This window comes from Rhipicephalus microplus, chromosome X, assembly GCF_043290135.1.
Source record: "Rhipicephalus microplus isolate Deutch F79 chromosome X, USDA_Rmic, whole genome shotgun sequence".
In the NCBI taxonomy this organism is placed as follows: domain Eukaryota; kingdom Metazoa; phylum Arthropoda; class Arachnida; order Ixodida; family Ixodidae; genus Rhipicephalus; species Rhipicephalus microplus.
This window is the reverse complement of record NC_134710.1, coordinates 200770783-200789529: the sequence shown is the minus strand read 5'-3', so window position 1 is coordinate 200789529 and position 18747 is coordinate 200770783. Positions and strand designations below refer to the sequence as shown.

At 40.7% G+C, this 18747-nt stretch overlaps 1 protein-coding gene across 1 annotated transcript in view; it reads right to left on the bottom strand.

Moving 5' to 3' along the window:
* The window catches only part of LOC119187662 (L-xylulose reductase), a 55710-nt gene that overhangs the window by 18409 nt on the left and 18554 nt on the right, over positions 1-18747 (bottom strand). Inside the window, exon 4 of the mRNA XM_037435745.2 lies at positions 17239-17281. Within this exon, the coding sequence (XP_037291642.1) occupies positions 17239-17281 (43 nt within the window). The remainder of the gene's footprint in view (positions 1-17238; positions 17282-18747) is intronic.

The window sequence follows — 18747 nt, the reverse complement described above, 5'->3', positions numbered from 1 at the left end:
ATAAATATACACGTACTCTGATACACCCATGCATACACATTTAGACATACCATTACATAACAGAGCGCTAATTCAATGCAGATAAAAAAAAGTACAATTAAAAAATAAAAAGATGAAAGAACAGGGAAAACAACTTGAAGGAAAAGTGTTTGCACTGCTCAAAGAACAAGAAAACGATACACTCAAAAGATAATTATCGCTGATTGAAATACACTCTGCAAAGAGTAAGAAAACAAGTATGTACAAGAAAAATAATAGCGTTCAGTAAAATAACTTTTAAGATTATTTATGAAACCTTCAAGATTTAGAGAAGAAACGATGTCGTAAGGTAACTTGTTTGAATTATATATTGCAGGAAAAGGGTGAGATTTACTTCAGAAGTTAGTGCGAAAAAAAAAAACGGGTTGTACAAACGGGTGATCAAGACGCGGAAATATACGTAGGCGACCCTGATGTGGCACGTGGTGAACCAAGATATTGAGTGATAAAGTTTATGAAAATGAGATACAAGGGAGATGGATCTGTATTATCTAGTTTATTTATTTATTTATTTAGAACATACTGCGGTCTTGAAAAGACCAAACAGGAGAGGCACAAAAATTAAGTGTAAAACACACGTAAGCGGGATAGATGAATGATGTGCGCAAAATACAAGAAGATAAGTACAGTGTACAGATATATATAGATGAGCTTAAACACAGGATAATAAGACCATCAGAACAACGGAGATGGATCTATCTTCCTATTATACATTCACAATTGTGATAAACAGTAAAACAAGTCGAGTACAGACAATATGGCAAGTGAGCTTATAGACAAGTGAGCTTAGATTTAGAAAGTTTTTTAGGTCAGTTACACTAGATTTTCGCTAATAATATTTGGTAATGAAGTGGGTAGCTTTATTTTGAATTGTCTCGAGTTTGTTGATAAGGTCAGGCTGCGGCGGGTTTAAAATAAAAGCTGAATATTATAATTTTGCGCGAACTAATGTCGTATAGGCCAATACTTTAGTAGACTTGTTTACCAAGTAAAGGTTTCGCCAGAAGAAGCCAAGCGTTTTGCATCCGCTACTACAGATTGCTTCGATATGGTCATTCCATTAAATGTTGAAAGATAAATGAACTCCTAAGTATTTTATTGTTAGCGTACGCGAAATGATAGTGTCACCTATCGAAAAATGGGCAACAGTGGGATTATACACCCTAGTGAAAGCTACAGCTTTGTTTTCGAAGCATACATTTCCATTTGCCACTGTTTACCCCAATCGGTAATTTTGGTAAGGTTGGATTGCAAAGCATCACCATGCGAAGTGTTAGTTACTCGTCTATAAAGTACGTAGTCGTCTACGAATAGTCCAACTGTGAATAAGATGTTGTTGCTGATGTCATTTACATATAGCAGGAATAAAACATGCCCCAATACAGAGCCCTGAGGCACCCCTGATTTGAACAGGGATTGTGAGAAAGGTAATTTATTGGCAGTAGCAAATTGGTATCTTCTTATTCGGAAATTTCTTATCCAAATCGCAACCTAACTCCGTATATCATAATAGCGCAGCTTAAGTAATAAACGATTATGAGCTACCTTATCGAACGCCCTGACCAAGTCGATAAAAATGGCGATGATGATAAAAAGCAGCTCCCACCTGCTGTGGGGGCACAAGGCGCGCACTGATCGTTACCGCGATAGCGCAGCATAACCATAGCCCCCCCCCCCCCCCTCTTGTTCGCTGGTGTGATAAGCGGGCGTAGACAAGCCTGGCCGGAAAGGCGCTGTTCGCTCCACAGAAAGAGAAGGCTAGCGCATCCTTCCCCGTATATTTATACACACATATACATATACCTGAGTGACCAAAGAGTTTATTCTAGTAACGTTGCTGAAGGATGGCTGTGGTGGTGGTGACGGCAAAAACCTGCCGAGACTGACCATATAATTGCTATCACAATAAGAAAGTGGCTTGGAGAACAAGGCTTGACACATCGGCAAACGAGATATTACTACGTATTGAAAAGCTTGTCAAGTAAAATAATAAAAGAAAGAACACTAGTGTTACTCATTCACATAATATTTAAACTCAATAACATACCAGAAGCAAAGTAGCGGTAACAATACTTCTAAAACACGATAATGTGACGGTAAAGATTAAGAAACACTTTCCTGAAACTAAAAAAAAAACAGTAGCGCTATAAATAGTGCAACAATAAAATGAGTCTAACAGATTTGAGCACAAACAGACAAGACACACGAAGCGAAGATGACTGCATGACCACTTACTACCAACTGATTTTAATAATGAGTGTTGGGGCTTAACGTACAGAAACCACGATATGACCAGGGCGTGGAAACTCCCTATACCTCCCACGTATTGACTTTCGGCAGCGGCAGCGCCCCTTTTACCACTGGCGGTTCAGGGAATACTACTCGAAATCAATCACGAACAGAAAATTTCTCTCATGACATCGCTGGTGACGTCCCAAATAGAGATAAAATACGAAAAATCGAGAGGAGGAGGGTAGCCACGGAAGACCTCCTTTGCCCCTTCGCATGCAAGCGGAATGCGCTCGTGTCTTCTTGTAAAGAGAGAGAGAGAGATAGAGAGGAAAGGCAGGGAGGTTAACCAAGCTTGGCTCGGTTGGCTACCCTACACTTGAGGTGGGGGAAAAAGAGAATAATAGAACGGAAAAAGACAGAAAAGAAGAGGAGTAAGAAAGAGAAGTATAAATAGTCAGCTCGAGACTACACAGCATGGCCTCGCACAGTTCTTTCACAAGTGGTCGTGAAGTTTGGTGGTCCTTAAAAAGTACAAGAGGGCTTTCGTGGCTTTGCGCGTATGGGAAGCCGTCGGCCAAGGTCCCAGAATCTTTTCTTCTGTAAGCGGCCGTGAATCCAGCTGACAGAGCTTGGCTTCCATAATACGTCGTTCGGTCTGATATGCTGGGCAATGACATAGAATGTGCTCAAGCGTTTGGTCGCAGGCGCAGATGTTGCATGCCGAAATGCTCGCCATTCCAAGGAGACGAGAGTACGAATTCGTAAATGCCACGCCCAACCTCAAGCGACACAGTAAAGTTTCAGCGCATCGTGGGAGCCCGGATGGCAAACGTAGTTGCAAGTTTGGGTCGATCGAATACAGGTGCATGTTGGAGGAACCCTGCGTATTCCATTGTAGGAGAGATATACGGCAATTAAGTGATTATAGTAGCCTTGCAGCGTCCGTTCTCAAGAGTGGTATGGGCGTGCGCTGGTCTTGGTCATGAGCCGATCGAGCAGCTTCATCCGCGCGGTCATTGCCGACGATTCCGCAATGACTCGGCAACCACTGAAATACAATATCGTGACCTTCCGTGAGCGCTTCGTGGTAGTCGTGCCTTATCTGATATACGGATTGTTCATGTAACCCGTGCTGCATAACAAACCGTAGTGACTGTAAGGCTGACCTGGAGTCGCAAAAGATGGCCCATTGGTTAGGTTGCTGGCGAAGAATGTACTTTACTGCACCTTGAAGTGCTGCGAGCTCTGCTGCGGTCGACGTCATGGTGTGAGAAAACTTCTACTGAAGCAACACATTTTCAGATGGAACAACCACTGCTCCTGTGGAGCTGTTGGAATTAGTGGAGCCATTGGTGTAAACATGTATGCAGTCGAAGTACCTTTCGTCCAACAGACGCAAAGTCAATTGCTTCAGGGCTAGCGTTGACATGCGTGCCTTCTTAAAGATTCCAGGAACTGATAAGCGCACGTCAGGTTGACGAAGACTCCATGGCGCAGTTGCTGGATGCATCGCAAGTTTGAAGCGAGGCGGTAGTATGTCCTGATGTTTTGTCACGATACCGCTGTACTTAGGTCCTCTAACCGCTTGGGCGATGCGGCCATTCGTAAAACTGAAAAGGCGAAAGTTGAGCGGACTCACTTCTCAGTAAGACGAAAGTCGATCGGCAAAAATATATTAAACTTTTTAGTTGCATGTTTTGCATGAAAAAAAAAACATAGGTACACGTAGCGATTGATTGATTGATATGTAGGGTTTCACGTCGAAAAACCACCATATAATTATGAGAGACGCTGTAGTGCAGGGCTCCGGAACTTTCGACCACCTGAGGTTTCTTAACGTGCACCCAAATCTGAGATCACGGGCCTACAGCATTTTCGCCTCCATCGAAAAAGCAACCGCCGCAGTCGGCATAGACCTACGTAGTGTGAACTTATCAAATCTACAAAAGCAGATTTCATTTACAACTGAAATACGGACATAATGAGCAAACGTTGAATCCTGAATATCCGAACCAATGCAAAAACTAGCAACAATCGCGAGTAGGATACGTCGTATTTGACTCACTCACGTTTGTTATGACGGCGCACATGTTTTTTTTTTACAGAACTTGAGTACGAAACGGTACTGAAGTTGAGAGGCACACAGAGACTTGAAGCGATCAGAAAATTTCCAAAAAAAGAACGTCGCTGGAAACAGTGCTTCGGCAAGTTGACTTGTTTTCGTTAGGGCAACAGCGTTGCCTTGACGAAGAAAAGTTCACAAGTTGAAAAGCTGGCTCCATTCACATTCTCTGCAATACTTTTTGGAAGCATTTAGTGCATGACGTGTACTTGAGTGACTTTATTAGAAGTAAAGACACAAAAATGGTCAAGCCGCGGCTAGAATAACTTCATGAGCAGGAAGCAGCTTATAATTACTTTACATCATTTGAACCACCTTAAGTAAAATAAACTAAAGCTATGTAGCTGAGCCAACTCGCATTCAAGCCTCTCACCTCTCAAGAAACGCATTTTTCTAACAGAAGCTTTGCCGCCGTCTTGATCAATTAGTCAAGCGACACTGCACTTCAGCCAGCCCTGTCAGACTGGCAGAGAACTGGGTTTACTTATATGTACTCATGAAAAATCACCCCCTGCTGAAATAATGGGTCCAATTTTCGTGCTTACCCGTTTTCTCGTAGAAACCCCGAAAAACTTTTTCGAAACTAGAAATCCCAGGATTAGCACACCCCAGAGCCGTGGAACACATGTTGCCTGAATAAGCCATGTTCGACGAATGCGTGGTTCACTTCTTCGGCATAGCTCACTGCGGCTTCCGTTCTCTGCCACCCCTTGCTGTCTTTATCTTTCTCGTAGTTGGCATGCACGCCAATCGAACGAGACAACTAAGAGCAACCTAGTTTCTAATATCGCTGAACGAGAGTGAGGAGAGGCCAGAGGTAAGTGCTACAAACGCAAGTCAATCACATTCCGCGCTTCATGTTATTTAAAATTCACAAATTAAGGAATAAAAAAGACATATAAACAAAAGAGAGGTTCCTTACAAAGTTATGTGAATTTTTTATTTGTAAATACTTGTGAATGCCAATAAATACGAACATTCACATCAATCTTACTCAATTAAACCTGATCTTAGGATGCCCGGCAACCTTTACGAGGGTGCATGTTGCTTGAAACCGAAACTACCGATGAGCTTCTGGGGCCTTATTTGGCTATGAGACACGCCGTATTGGAGGCCTAGAGAAATTTTGACAACATGGAAGTCCTTAGCGTGCACCTAAATCTAAGTGCTCAGGCCTCGAACATTTTCGCCTCCATCGAAAATTCAGCCGCCACGGCCGGGAATCGCTCCCTTGACCTACGTGCCAGCAATCGAGCCCCATAACCACTAGACCTCCGTTGCGGGTTACCTACTGATTTTATAAAACAAAAACAAAAATACACCGGAATAGAAAGCTTGGTATACATCACAGTGGGGCCTGCGCACACATATATAGCGAGACACTTAAAAAAGGCATATTTCATATCGCGCTCGGTCAACTTAAACTCACTTCCCCGCAAAAATACCAATGTTTCGCTAACACAATTTTGCCTTTATTTTTTATGCAAAAAGCCTAGAAAAGCTCCATAACCTAAATTGAACGTATTGGCCACCACGCAGACACAGTGGTACGCCAGCTTTAGGAGGCTTTTTACATAAAAAAGAAAGGCACAGCTTGTGTTGGGCAAACGTCAACATTTTTGCGTGTGAGAAAGATTCAGTTAATCGAGGGTAATTTCAGATTTTTCGCGTTATAGATGAGTGCGCAGACCCGCCATTGATGTATGCTGAGCTTTCTATTCCGATTTTTTTTTTCGAATAAAGCAGTTTGTTGTGAGTGCTCTCGGAGTCGTCTTCTATTCTAGCGTGTTGTAAGTTCGTGCTCAAATCTGTTTCAAAATGAACCACCGCGCCTAACAAAGCATTTTAGTGAGTTTAAGAGGTCTTCTGGATTGCGTTTCGCCGTCGAAGGAAAAAAAACTGTTTCGGAGGCCATCAGGAACAGCAGGAACATTCAGCTTTCTAATTGCTTTGCTATAATACGTTTGGACCAATGGTAGAGAAAAGCGAAAACTTTTTCTTACTATACGAGAGGCAATGCAACTGCACGCACACTATCTATCTATCTATCTATCTATCTATCTATCTATCTATCTATCTATCTATCTATCTATCTATCTATCTATCTATCTATCTATCTATCTATCTATCTATCTATCTATCTATCTATCTATCTATCTATCTATCTATCTATCTATCTATCTATCTATCTATCTATCTATCTATCTATCTATCTATCTATCTATCTATCTATCTATCTATCTATCTATCTATCTATCTATCTATCTATCTATCTATCTATCTATCTATCTATCTATCTATCTATCTATCTATCTATCTATCTATCTATCTATCTATCTATCTATCTATCTATCTATCTATCTATCTATCTATCTATCTATCTATCTATCTATCTATCTATCTATCTATCTATCTATCTATCTATCTATCCGCCTACGTCTGCGCGCTCTCGTGATCACCCAATTAACTTGGAACTAAAAAAACTTTCTATGGAAGGATCATATTGTTTGTGGAATATGATTCGCTGGTCAGTACAAGAATACTACGACAATCCCGTCGCGCACGCCATCAAACCCTCTCCGCGAGACAAGAGTGACACATACCTGTATAACACCGCAGGTATGTGCCACAAGTAATGCGGGTATGCAACACAGGTGTTTGACAATTTACGGCTTTCGAGGAGCAGTGAGAACAGACATGAGTAAAGAGAGCATAAAGTAAAACAGACAAAAGCAGCGTTGACCAGATAAATGCAAAAAATAAATGTTATGGTCCCCGCCGGAATGAAATCCAAACATTTAGTGTGCGGCAATGAATCATTCTACCACACAGACACGTCAAGTCTCGAGGCTGTCTTACAAAAAGACTCGATGCAGGAGTAATGTTAGTGAAATGCCACTTGTCATTGCAGTACTGGCTATCTATTTTTATAAACATTACATCATGTATTCCTATGACACAGGCGTCACGTCGGTTTAACGTTAGTCGTAAACGGAAACACCATCAACTGACGTTGTCTACAGAGTTCTAGCCAGCGCTACCATTCTTGCAAGCTCAAAGGCTTAAGATCAGTTTACCACTTCTAGTATTCGTAATACTTATGTTGCCGTTGGCACCGTTGCGCCGCTGCAAAGAACTGCTTAGATAAAATATAAGCCACTTAGCTGTTAAAATATATGTCTGTGCGTTCAACAGTTGCACATTATTTTGGATAATTTTGTAACGCTTCCCTCAATCAAAAATTACACCAAAGTCAGCTTTTCTCTTCATGCTTCTGATAAGATCGATTCCCGTGGTACGTGGGATGTGCGGAACTTTTTTCAGCCAAAGCATTTGTCGGGTCAACGCAGCCGATGCCAGATTTTCTTAATGGTCTCACAATGAAATAGTCAATGTTTTTGCCCTTTTCGGGTCGTTAATTACCTGTGATGTATACCCGTATATATCCGGATTACTGGTATGCACCACACGTAACTTGATGGACACAATTTATGACATATACGATGGTAATTACAACGCGATACTGTTAAAGAGCTCACTTCGCGAAAATTCCGGCGTCGGCGTCGTTGTTTGAACAAAAAATCATCATCTTGTGCGTGCCCGAAAAGTCGAGAAAGCTGCAAATAAAATAAATAATTAAAATTTTGGTGCCCGAGTGAGGATCAAACCAAGGTCGTTCACATAGAAAATAACTGTTCTACCACACATCCACGAGTGTGCTTGCAAATGCAGTGAAAGTAATTTCATCTGCATGGAAATGCAGCGCAAATAACATTCATGCTTTACAAACACACACATCCTGTATACAGGCTTCCCTATAAAACATGCAATATCACAGTATTATTGCGTGGTACAAGCGTACATTGCCATCGGCCGTAAGAAAATATTATTATCATAACGTATTTTTTGTTTATAGCCGGTAACTTACTACAAAAGGCACACTTGTAAGTGCACCTATTCTCTTGAGGCCTCGTAGTGGGTTCATGGCGAGTTCGAAAATGTTTGCTGCGCATAATTTACTGTGGTTTAAAACACACGATGTCACAAAATGCAGCCAAATGCGAAAGCTTCTCTGACACAAGCCACTTTCAACTTTATTGTTTGTAGTGTAGTAATCCAGCATTTAAAGTTCTTGAGCAAGATTATACAATAAAAGATACACCTAAATTGTTGAATTACGTGCTAGGGACAGGATATCGCCATCGCATTCAACACTTAAAGGCTAAACTTTAGATTCCCTCACCGTTTACTGATATTTATATCATGATCAGACATCAGATTTGGGTGCAAGTTCAAGAACCTCAGGTGGTCAAAATTTCCGGAGCCCTCCACTAACGGCGTCTCTCATAATCATAGGGTGGTTTTGGGACGTTAAACCTCACGTATCAATCAAATCAATCATGACAGACAGTCAAGTATGTCACACTTTCACGTCCTCCTATGTTAATTTTGGTATATACGAAGTTGAAGAGGCGACAACACGAGCATCCAGGACGTAGGTGGCTAGAGAGATAAGAATCTATAAATATAGATAGAAACGTTAAAAGTGTTTTTGGTTCACTATAAATGCTCCCCACTTAAGAAACATAAAAAAATTGTATCTTGGTGGGACAATTGGCAAATTCAAGAAAAAAAAGTGAAATGGCCTTTGCTCTCTGGCTATCTTGCGCGAAATTCTAAATACAAAGTTTGGCCAGTCCCACGCACCATGAGAATCCATGTCATACGCAGCATGCGGAGGGAAGGTGGCTGTAGTGTGAATTTTAGGAGCGAAGGTCCGGAGGCCCTCACGGTGTCCAGCCATCGAGTCCCGCCGTTATCTCAAGTAGAAGTGCAGGTGCGAAACAACTGGGCGCAATCTGTTTACAAGGCGCACATAGCGCGCATATGGTGGAGAATAAGTATTCCTCATATTGTTCGTCAATTCATCAATGGAGATTTTGTTTTGCGACTCGTTACGAAATGACGCAAAATTTTTTTACAAATGTTATACGCTGGACGAAGAAAACACTGCGCCGATCAAAGTAAGCATATATTCTTAAAAAAAGACGATGGGGCTCCCCCACCTCCGCCTTCTTTACAATAGTTACACGCACAGACATGTTTGTTGAACAGTCGTATTCGTTTTTATAGCGAATTTTTTGCCGTCGTGTAACGATGTCAAGAGCAACATAGGTACATTGCCAACACCAGAAGCGGTAAGATGAAATGTAGTGCCGGTGCTTGCGAGGATGGTATACCCATGGAGAAGCACGGTAGTGTTACGTAAACCAACTTCAGTGGAAGTCGCTTTCAGGTTGGCATCAGTTGACGCCAACCTGATGTGACGAATGTTTTTTTTTTATTGATATGATATAAGGAGATGTTGGCGCACCATTATGGCGCCAGCTACTCCTTAGCCGTTGATTGAAACTTGAACACGTACCTTGAAGCAAAACGTACAAAGCAGTGCATGGAAAATAGAAAACTCGGGCACTGATATGCAAAGACACACTTATACGAACATATCACAACATAATGGTAAGTAAATGTTCGAAAGTCAGCGAAAGAAGTCTCTGGAAATGTCCCTCGTTAATATTCGGTCCACCAGCACAAAACAGCATAGCACACGTCTGGTCCTTATAAAAATGCATTCGCTCGTATATACATAATAGTGAACACGTCATTCATTTCACAACACACACGTAATTGGTGTCACATGATACTGTACATAATAAGTACATGTGTTACAAATGAAAGTTTGTTCTTTCTTAATACTTGTCAGCAATCCCGCTGTCTTGTAAAAAACGTGTTAATGCTTTTAAAGCATGTGACTGTAAAACTCCAGTTGGCCACGGGCCCAGAAGTTTTTTCATGCTAAATAGTCTGCGGTCCAATGCGAACAGTTCAGACTTAAGACGGCGTCTCGGCGTGTCATGATGTGGAAAGTCCATGAGAAGGTGACATTCGTCTTCATCTATAAATCCACATTCGCATTCGGGAGTTTCAGCTCTGTCGATTTTGTGCAAAAAATGTTTTGTGTATGCGGTGCCTAGCCTAAATGGGTGAATTAGAGTAGTCATACTTCTATCTAATGCCAGCGTAATTTTGAATTCTATAAATGGATCGATGTGGTATAAATCGCAGCTCTTTGTACTTTGGTCAAACCAAGCAGTTTTGCATATTCTGAAAGTTGTATTTATTATAATACTACGCAATTCATTTTTCAAAATTGGTAAAGAAACAGTAACGTCTTTACGATGTGCTTGTCGTGCTGCTTCATCGGCAGCTGTGTTTCTAGGAATGTTGCAATGGCCAGGTATCCACTGGAATTTGATCTCATGTTGCACCTTCTTTGCTTTGGTAAGCTCTTTCAGCATTTCGTATGTCATACTATCATTTATTACTGTCCTGTTTTTACTGGAGAGTGATCTTAATGCGGCCTGTGAGTCACTGAAAAGCACCCATTTTCTAGCGTCTGCTACCGAGTTTATGAACTTTAGAGCATACAAAATAACGAAGAGCTCAGATGTAGTAGATGACGTCATGCCACATAATTTAAACGATTCCTGAATATTGAGCTGTGGTACAATAAACGCCGATGTTGAAGACGTTGTAGTACTTGAGCCATCTGTGTAAATGTGTATGTACCCTGGATACCGCATGTGTATCTGATAAAGCGCTAGTTGTTGAGCAGCTTGGATGAACACGTCTTTCTTTCTGATAATGCCATTCACTGAGAATTCAATGCTTGGTATTGCAAGCAGCCATGGAGGATAGTCCATTTCGAAGCTCCAAAATTCATTTCGGGGTAATATATGTACATTACTCTGTACATCGTTATGAGCATTGCTTTTATCTCTTAGTAAAATCTCCAGTGCCAATGGGCGGTCCTTGTGTTGCGTCTGTAAGCGAAAAAAATGGCGGCATGTTTCAATTCTTCTTATAACAGGAAAGGGTGGTTGTCGAGTCTCTGCTATGACAAGGCTGCTGGAAGGCGCTCGTGGAACACCTATGCAGACGCGCAGTCCACTAGCTAATAGTCTTTGAAGTCGCTCCTCTGAAGTGCGGGAAAGGCGGTGTAAGACTGCTGTAGAATATGCAACTTTTTGTCGTATTAAAGCATTGTGAAAGGCGAGCATGGATGATACAGATCCGCCCCATGATGTCCCAGCAGTTCTGTGGAGTATATTCAGTAGCGCATTCACCTCGTTTTCGAGTTTCTTTATGTGAGGTGCCCATGATAGCTGCCTATCAAGTATTACTCCGAGAAACCGATGCATCATTACAATCATTAGTGGTTCTCCTTCTAAAATGAGATTGAAGTTCTTTAACTTCTTACGGGTGAAGGGCAATACCGCTGTCTTTGCGTGCGATAGAATCATTCTTCTTTCTTTTAAAAAGTTGTTGATAATATTTATTCTGTCTTGCAATGCAATCTGAATTAATGGTATGTCCATGCCAGATGCCCAAATGCACACATCATCTGCATATAAGGAGTATTTCAACCTGGAAGGCAGTCTTTTAGCTAAATCAGCCATAACACAGTTGAAAAGAAAAGGGCTGAGTACACTTACTTGTGGCACTCCCTGTCTGACGTCGTGTTCTGCACTTTTTCCTTCGCTCGTCGGAATGAATATTTTGCGACCTGATAAAAATTTGAATGCCCACCGGAAAGACCTGCCGGACAAGCCGAGTTCCAACATACTCAGCAGAACATGAGTGTGACTGACTGTGTCAAATGCCCTTTTGATGTCGAAGAACACTGCGACCGTCAAACTACCACAGGCGCGTTCATGCTCCACATACGTTACTAAGTCCAGTATTGCATACATTGTGCATCTCTGTTTTCTAAAACCTCTTAAGTAGTTGGAGAATACACCAGCTCTGTTGCACCACCATTGAAGTCGCGCATCAATCATTTTTTTCATTACCTTACATAGACAGCTTGTCAGACTGATTTGACGGAAGGATTCAAGGTTCAAGGGCGTCTTAGCCGGTTTGAAGATTGGAATGATGCGAGCAGACTTCCAAGACTCGGGTACAATTTCTTGCATCCATAGATTATTGTAAATATCAAAGATAATAGTTGTGCCTGTGGGCCCAAGGTTCTTTAGCATATTTTACGTAATGCCGTCCGGTCCAGAGGCCGATTTTTGACGACATGATGCTATAGCACAATGCAGCTCCCATAACGTAAATACAGGGTCTAGTTGAGTATGCTGGGCCCAAAAGCAAGCATTAATTTTCTGGCTTGCTAACGCGACAGAATTATCAAATAAGGCACATTGTGATGCGGTGGGCCTACTGATAAGTTGACAAAATTCATCTGCTACCACAGCTTCCGGTTTGTCCAAGGCTACAGCAAGAGCACGAAATGGGAAGCTCTGTGATACAGGGCCACCAAGTGCTCGAATTACAAGCCAAATTCTTGGAACAGGTGTGTGGGGAGAGAGCATGCCACAAAAGTCACGCCAGCGTCGTTTACCTGAATTTTCTAGCTGTCTGCGCATTACACTGTGGATTTTCTGTGCATTTTTGTATGCTTCTAAACTTCTGCTGCGTCGATATGCCCTCTTTGAACGTCATCTGATGGCTTTTAGAAGTTCATACTCTCCATCGACTCCGGCATAGTCTTTTGGAATCGGGACTTTCTTTGCACATTTATTCGCATTATCTTGCACAAATTCAGTAAAGCTTTCAACTGTCGTGAGTTCACTATTTTGGTTTGTTAGGTGAACCGAAAAGCTTTCCAGTTCGTCAGTTTGCTGTAGCGTCTGATGTCGTCATTTCGCAAGTAGGGGTGATTTATTAGAATGGGAAAATGGTCACTCCCACGTGTTTCTACATCCGTTCATGAGTTCTCAAGTGTTCCCAAGATCTAGTGAATGGTGTTTCTACACCATTCACCAGATCTTGGGAACACATGGTTACATCGATGCAAGTCGAGTAATTATGCCCTCGGAGAAAAGTTGGGGAGCCGTCATTTAAAATTGTCAAATTGCATTTGTCTGCAGCACACTCAGCAATGTTTCCATGTGCATCACATCGGTCACTACCCCAGATTATCTTGTGCGCATTAAAGTCTCCGCATATAAACGTATATGAATGAGAAATGTTGAAGATATACGTTAGCTCTTCCACTGAATTGCGGCTTGAAGGTTGTAGGTGAAAATTGATCACTATTGCGCACTGCTCACCAAAGGATACTTTGCAAGCGACGAATTCCGGGAAGTCCGAATCACTTGAGTGAACTTGGTGAGAAGGTAGGTTCTTTTTGACGCACAAATGCACTCTGCTAGGACCACTTCGACGAGGTGACTTATATATCACGTAGTTGGAGAGATGTGACGTATCATTGGTGTATATATGAAATGTTTTTTTTAAATTAGATAGACTGCACTGAAACCGCACCAGACATTTCGCCGACATTACACCTGTATAGGATCTTTGTTGCAAAGTATATTTCCGAGACCCGGCTTGGCTCTGTGGTAGAATACTTGATTGTAACACAGAATGCTTTGGCTTGATTGATGCTGGTAAGATGAAAATATTATTTGCATGCGTCGCGTACACGCTGCCGAGGTTCATTTTACCTAACGCTCTCGCGTTTCAATTACCAAACTCTGTTCTCGCCTTCAGAAACGCCTGGTGCACACATAACCCGGCCCGTGATATATACGCCACGCGTGTGTGGAGCAGAAGGATTGCCGTCGTACACGACGGGATTTTCACATTATTTATGTCATAAATCAACACCAGACATCCATAATTCTCATACTCTTTCACGATCTCATACTAAAATTGGTCTACCCCAAGTTAAGAAAGCGTTCACGAGAGCATGGATCCAAACGCAGGCAGATAGACCGATAGATAGATAGATAGATAGATAGATAGATAGATAGATAGATAAATAGATAGATAGATAGAAAAAGTGTCTGTAGTGTGCAAAGAAATGCTTCAAATTTATAGAACCAAGCAGTTCAGGGCACGTTTTGGTGCCATAACCAACTTTACAAGATATAGCGTATACGCGCGACTTCGTCGACAGTGATGTGGTAGTAATGAAAATAGTCCAGCAGTGCTATAATAAGATGCAGGCACGGTGTTCATCCGGGATTGCTTCTAGATAAACTATGGTTACGTTTGTTTAGGCACTCGTTTCTGTACCCCCTTAGTCTTAGTACTGTCGCCGCTAGAAAGACTTTTCCAGATAAAAAACACATATTCGAGTCGAGGAAAAAGTATAGTGATGTACAATTTGCGTACGGACATGTGAGAATGAATTCTCGAGATATTCTGCAAAGAGAGCCAGCAAAGTGAAGACCCCACTTTGAAACACATGAAAGCACGCTTAGTGGGAGCAGGAAAAGTAAGCGGCTATGATCTATCATATAAAATACTGAGAATTGATTCGACAAACATTACATAACGAAGCACTATTACTAGAGTATAACAATGACATGTTAGAAGTTTAGGAAGAGGGAATAATGACATTGACTTTAACAGTGTCCCGGGAAACGTAATTACTTTTTCATCGTTCTCAAAAAAAGAAATGGTCGTTAACAGAAAGACCTTCCTGAAATAACTCAATATAGGCCGTAGACAAATTGAAATAATTTCAGATTGCGAAAGACAAGTCACTATTAAAAAATAAAAAAGGGAGAGTGGCCCTAACGCTAACCCTTGAAGAACCCCACTAATAGTCTTGTACAGAGAAGATTCTTGGCCATTTACGAAAACACAGCATGATCGATCATAAACACCCTAAGAGAAAAAGAGTATGTGTAACTCCTTTCAAAGAGTCCTGACTTGTAGCGTTTATACTTTTCTTTAAATAGACACCTTAATTTTTGTGTAGATCACATGACTCTCAAAAGGGAGTACAATGACTCCCGAAGAATATTGACGTACTTCCTTAAACAGAGTGCCGTGAACGTGGCAAGTCGGAATTATATAAAAAAAGAGACAAATCACTCATTTTTTTAGAGTGAAAGTAGCTATGCAGGAGTTTCAACTGTACAGTTAACATCAGTGTTTTTTGATATCATTTACTGTCACATTGCTATGGGTCGCAGTAAATGGTCTTAACTTGCCCTCTCTGAAGTACACGCAAGGGGATCTGGTCATGAAACTATCAAAATTTGTGAAAGTTCAACAACCAGTGAGAACTTCATGCTGATTTGAAAGGAAACAGTTTTTCGCACGAAAATACATGTTGTGGAGAGCCAGTTCAAGGATCTGCTAGAAGAAACATCAGGCAATTATTCAAGGTTTCAGTTTTATAGTGAGACTAAAACACTGGAAACATGCTATCAGTTTTCCACACCCTAGGTATTGTGCAAGCATCCGAGCAGATATCAGATATAGTAATTATTACTAAGAGAAATGGGCTACTACCATAAGCTTTTAGAATGGCTGACGAGATGTCATCTGTGCTGCATGATAAGAATTATTTCAAGAGTTTAACCCATTCACAGATGAGCTCTCCATCACTGTAGTAGCTGTGGTAAAGCAGCTGAACACTTGAATTATGGAAGTGCTTGAGTCTGGGACTTAATAAACGGATCAGAAATGCGCACCTAAACAGGCAGCGACTTTGGCTTCTACCCCATTTGAGTAATGTAGTCTAAAAGCCTCTTCTCCTTAGTTTAACTACTTGAGAATATGCTTCCGAAACCCTGCTGGCTGGTCAGAGTGGTTGTTTTTCTTGGAATCAAATATATGAGCTGTAAAAACATCTTGAGAAGGTGTTTACAAAATATTAGGTAAAAAAACTAGTTACTTCAAAAAATTTTTATTCATTCATTTTAAAAAAGACCTGACGGATATCTTGTAAGAATAACTGTTTGCGCGATCTTGATGCTTTTGCCCCCACAAGCACAAATCAGAATCAATGATGATATTTACCGTGAGTACGTGTGTATTAACCCTAACAATTTCGTATACTGCTCAATATAAGCTACGTAAACAGATGAGCTTTGTAATCAACGTTGATTATCCCGATAACTAGTTACCAATCAAAGGGCAATAGGTCATTATACAAGCCACCATAATCAGCTTGTCTAAAAGAAAATATGAGTGACTTGTTGTGGTCAATAAAAAAACGTCAGTTTTTAGGCGGATTTTAGAGATTGTTGGTTTAAGTGACGAGTGAAATTAGTGGGAACAAAAAAGACAGATGTCGTAGTATGTAACTCGAGTATGTGGATTATTTGACTTGGGGTATAAGACATAACCAAAAATTTACGATAAAATCATGCTGCTGAAGGGAATTCAAATCAAGAACATCTAGGTCACACTTGATCTATATGTGTGAAGAAGAAGATGAATAGCACAACAATAATAATAATAATAATAATAATAATAATAATAATAATAATAATAATAATAATAATAATAATAATAATAATAATAATAATAATAATAATAATAATAATAATAATAATAATAATAATAATAATAATAATAATAATATACTACTACTACTACTACTACTAATAATAATAATAATAATAATAAAAATAATAATAATATAATAATTTTAATCTGCTTTCCCTGCAGATGATAATATTAACAATAGCTCTTACCCTTGGCTATATATTGGTGTCTCAAACTTCCCTCCTGAGGAAAGAAAGTACTGTCGCCAGCTTTAGACGAATACATGATCCAGAATACGGATGGACAGATAAATAGTGAAACTTTATTGAGAGTTCAAAGAGACGTGACTAACTTGTTTGATTTTGAAAGAGATATGGCCAGTGGCCTCAACATCACTTAAAAAAACGGCTAGAGTGGGGAGGCCATGTTTGGGACAAACTGAAAAGATTCTCTAGAGTGTGATGTGAGTATGACTGATAACTTACTTGCGAGATGTTCACTGCAGCCTTGAAGTTCACGGCAAAAATTCTGCAACAAACGGAGATAATCATGTCAATCAAGTATCTTTGCACGATTCTCACGCGTCGAGCTCTGGCAACATTAAGGAGCTGTCATTCGATATGGTTACTGTTATCTTTAAAACCCTTTTGTTGCTTTTGACCTCTTATTTCTAGCAACGAAAAGTCATGTGGCGGGAAGCTTTATGTGTGTGTACAGCTCAAAACAAAATGTGCATTTTATGAGGCATCATTTACTTTACTCAATAGGCGTACATAACAGACAAGCAGTTCTTTCAAACTTCAGAAAGTTAGATAAAAATTAGTTCAGGAAGCTTTGTTTGTAACTCCAGAATCATAAGCCCTCGTGCATTTCTCAACGTTGAGAAGACACAGCACGAAATAATTTTGCTTTTGTTCATGAATAGAAAAAACAACGTTTAGGTACTCTGAGGTAAATAAATCTGGGTGAAAAAAATGGTAAGCAATACGATGCTGGCCCGTCCTACAAAAGCCCATAACCCCCGTAAAGGACTTTCATTCATGCAGTGTTGAACATGACCTATGCTTACTTTAACGGCTGTTCAAGATTTTACAAGGTATTCTGGTACTCGTGAACACGGTATTCACCTTTACGGCTTGAACAGCAAGACTGACTATAAAAAGAGCATCTAATAGCCTTCGAAAAAAGGTGACCAGTCATCTTCCATCACTTTTCACCCAGGTGGCAATAGTTGCTCCTTACTTCACATATGCTGCGGTAACACAACGTGAAGAAACTATGCAAATTAGATTTAATATACTGATTCATTTCACATCAACATCTTCTGCAAAGTTGAAAATTGCCTGTTGTGTTTCCTTCGACTGAGATGACTTCGATAGTGAAGATATTAACGAAAAAACCAGAAGGTTCTATCACATCGCCCTATAGAATAATGACGAACGATCGTACAGATTACTTATGGGATCTTCAATAAGACTGATGCTACGTTTGCAATGTTGTTACCGCATTGAGAGGCTGACTAGCAATTTACTACAAATGCACGCGTTTTATATCATGAGCGGCGCTTAGGTTTGCTGCTCTAAGTCAAGTTAGTAAAGAAACTGTTCCAAAGCACCATAGTGCAGTGTTTCCCAGCCCTATATGTTTTGGGTGCCCCCTTGTGTACAAATGAAAGTGATGAGGGACCCCTTGCTGGGAGATAGAGGGTGGAGTGACCCATTTCACGCAGTGCGAAATGCAGCCGGAAATAGGTGCCTTTTCTTTCCATCTGGCACACAATGTTGAAAGCAAGGTGTCACGCCAATTTGATCTCAACAGCTTTTCAATAAGTTGTGCCCTCTGCCACCTCATTAAACCAATTTCAGCTATGTTTTCTTTTCAAATATGCAATTCCGAAAAGCATGCTTGCATGCATAGCCCCCCCCCCCCCAAAAAAAAAACAACAACAAATGTTGACAGTCATTGCTTGAAGGGAAAAAACAAGTAAGCTCATC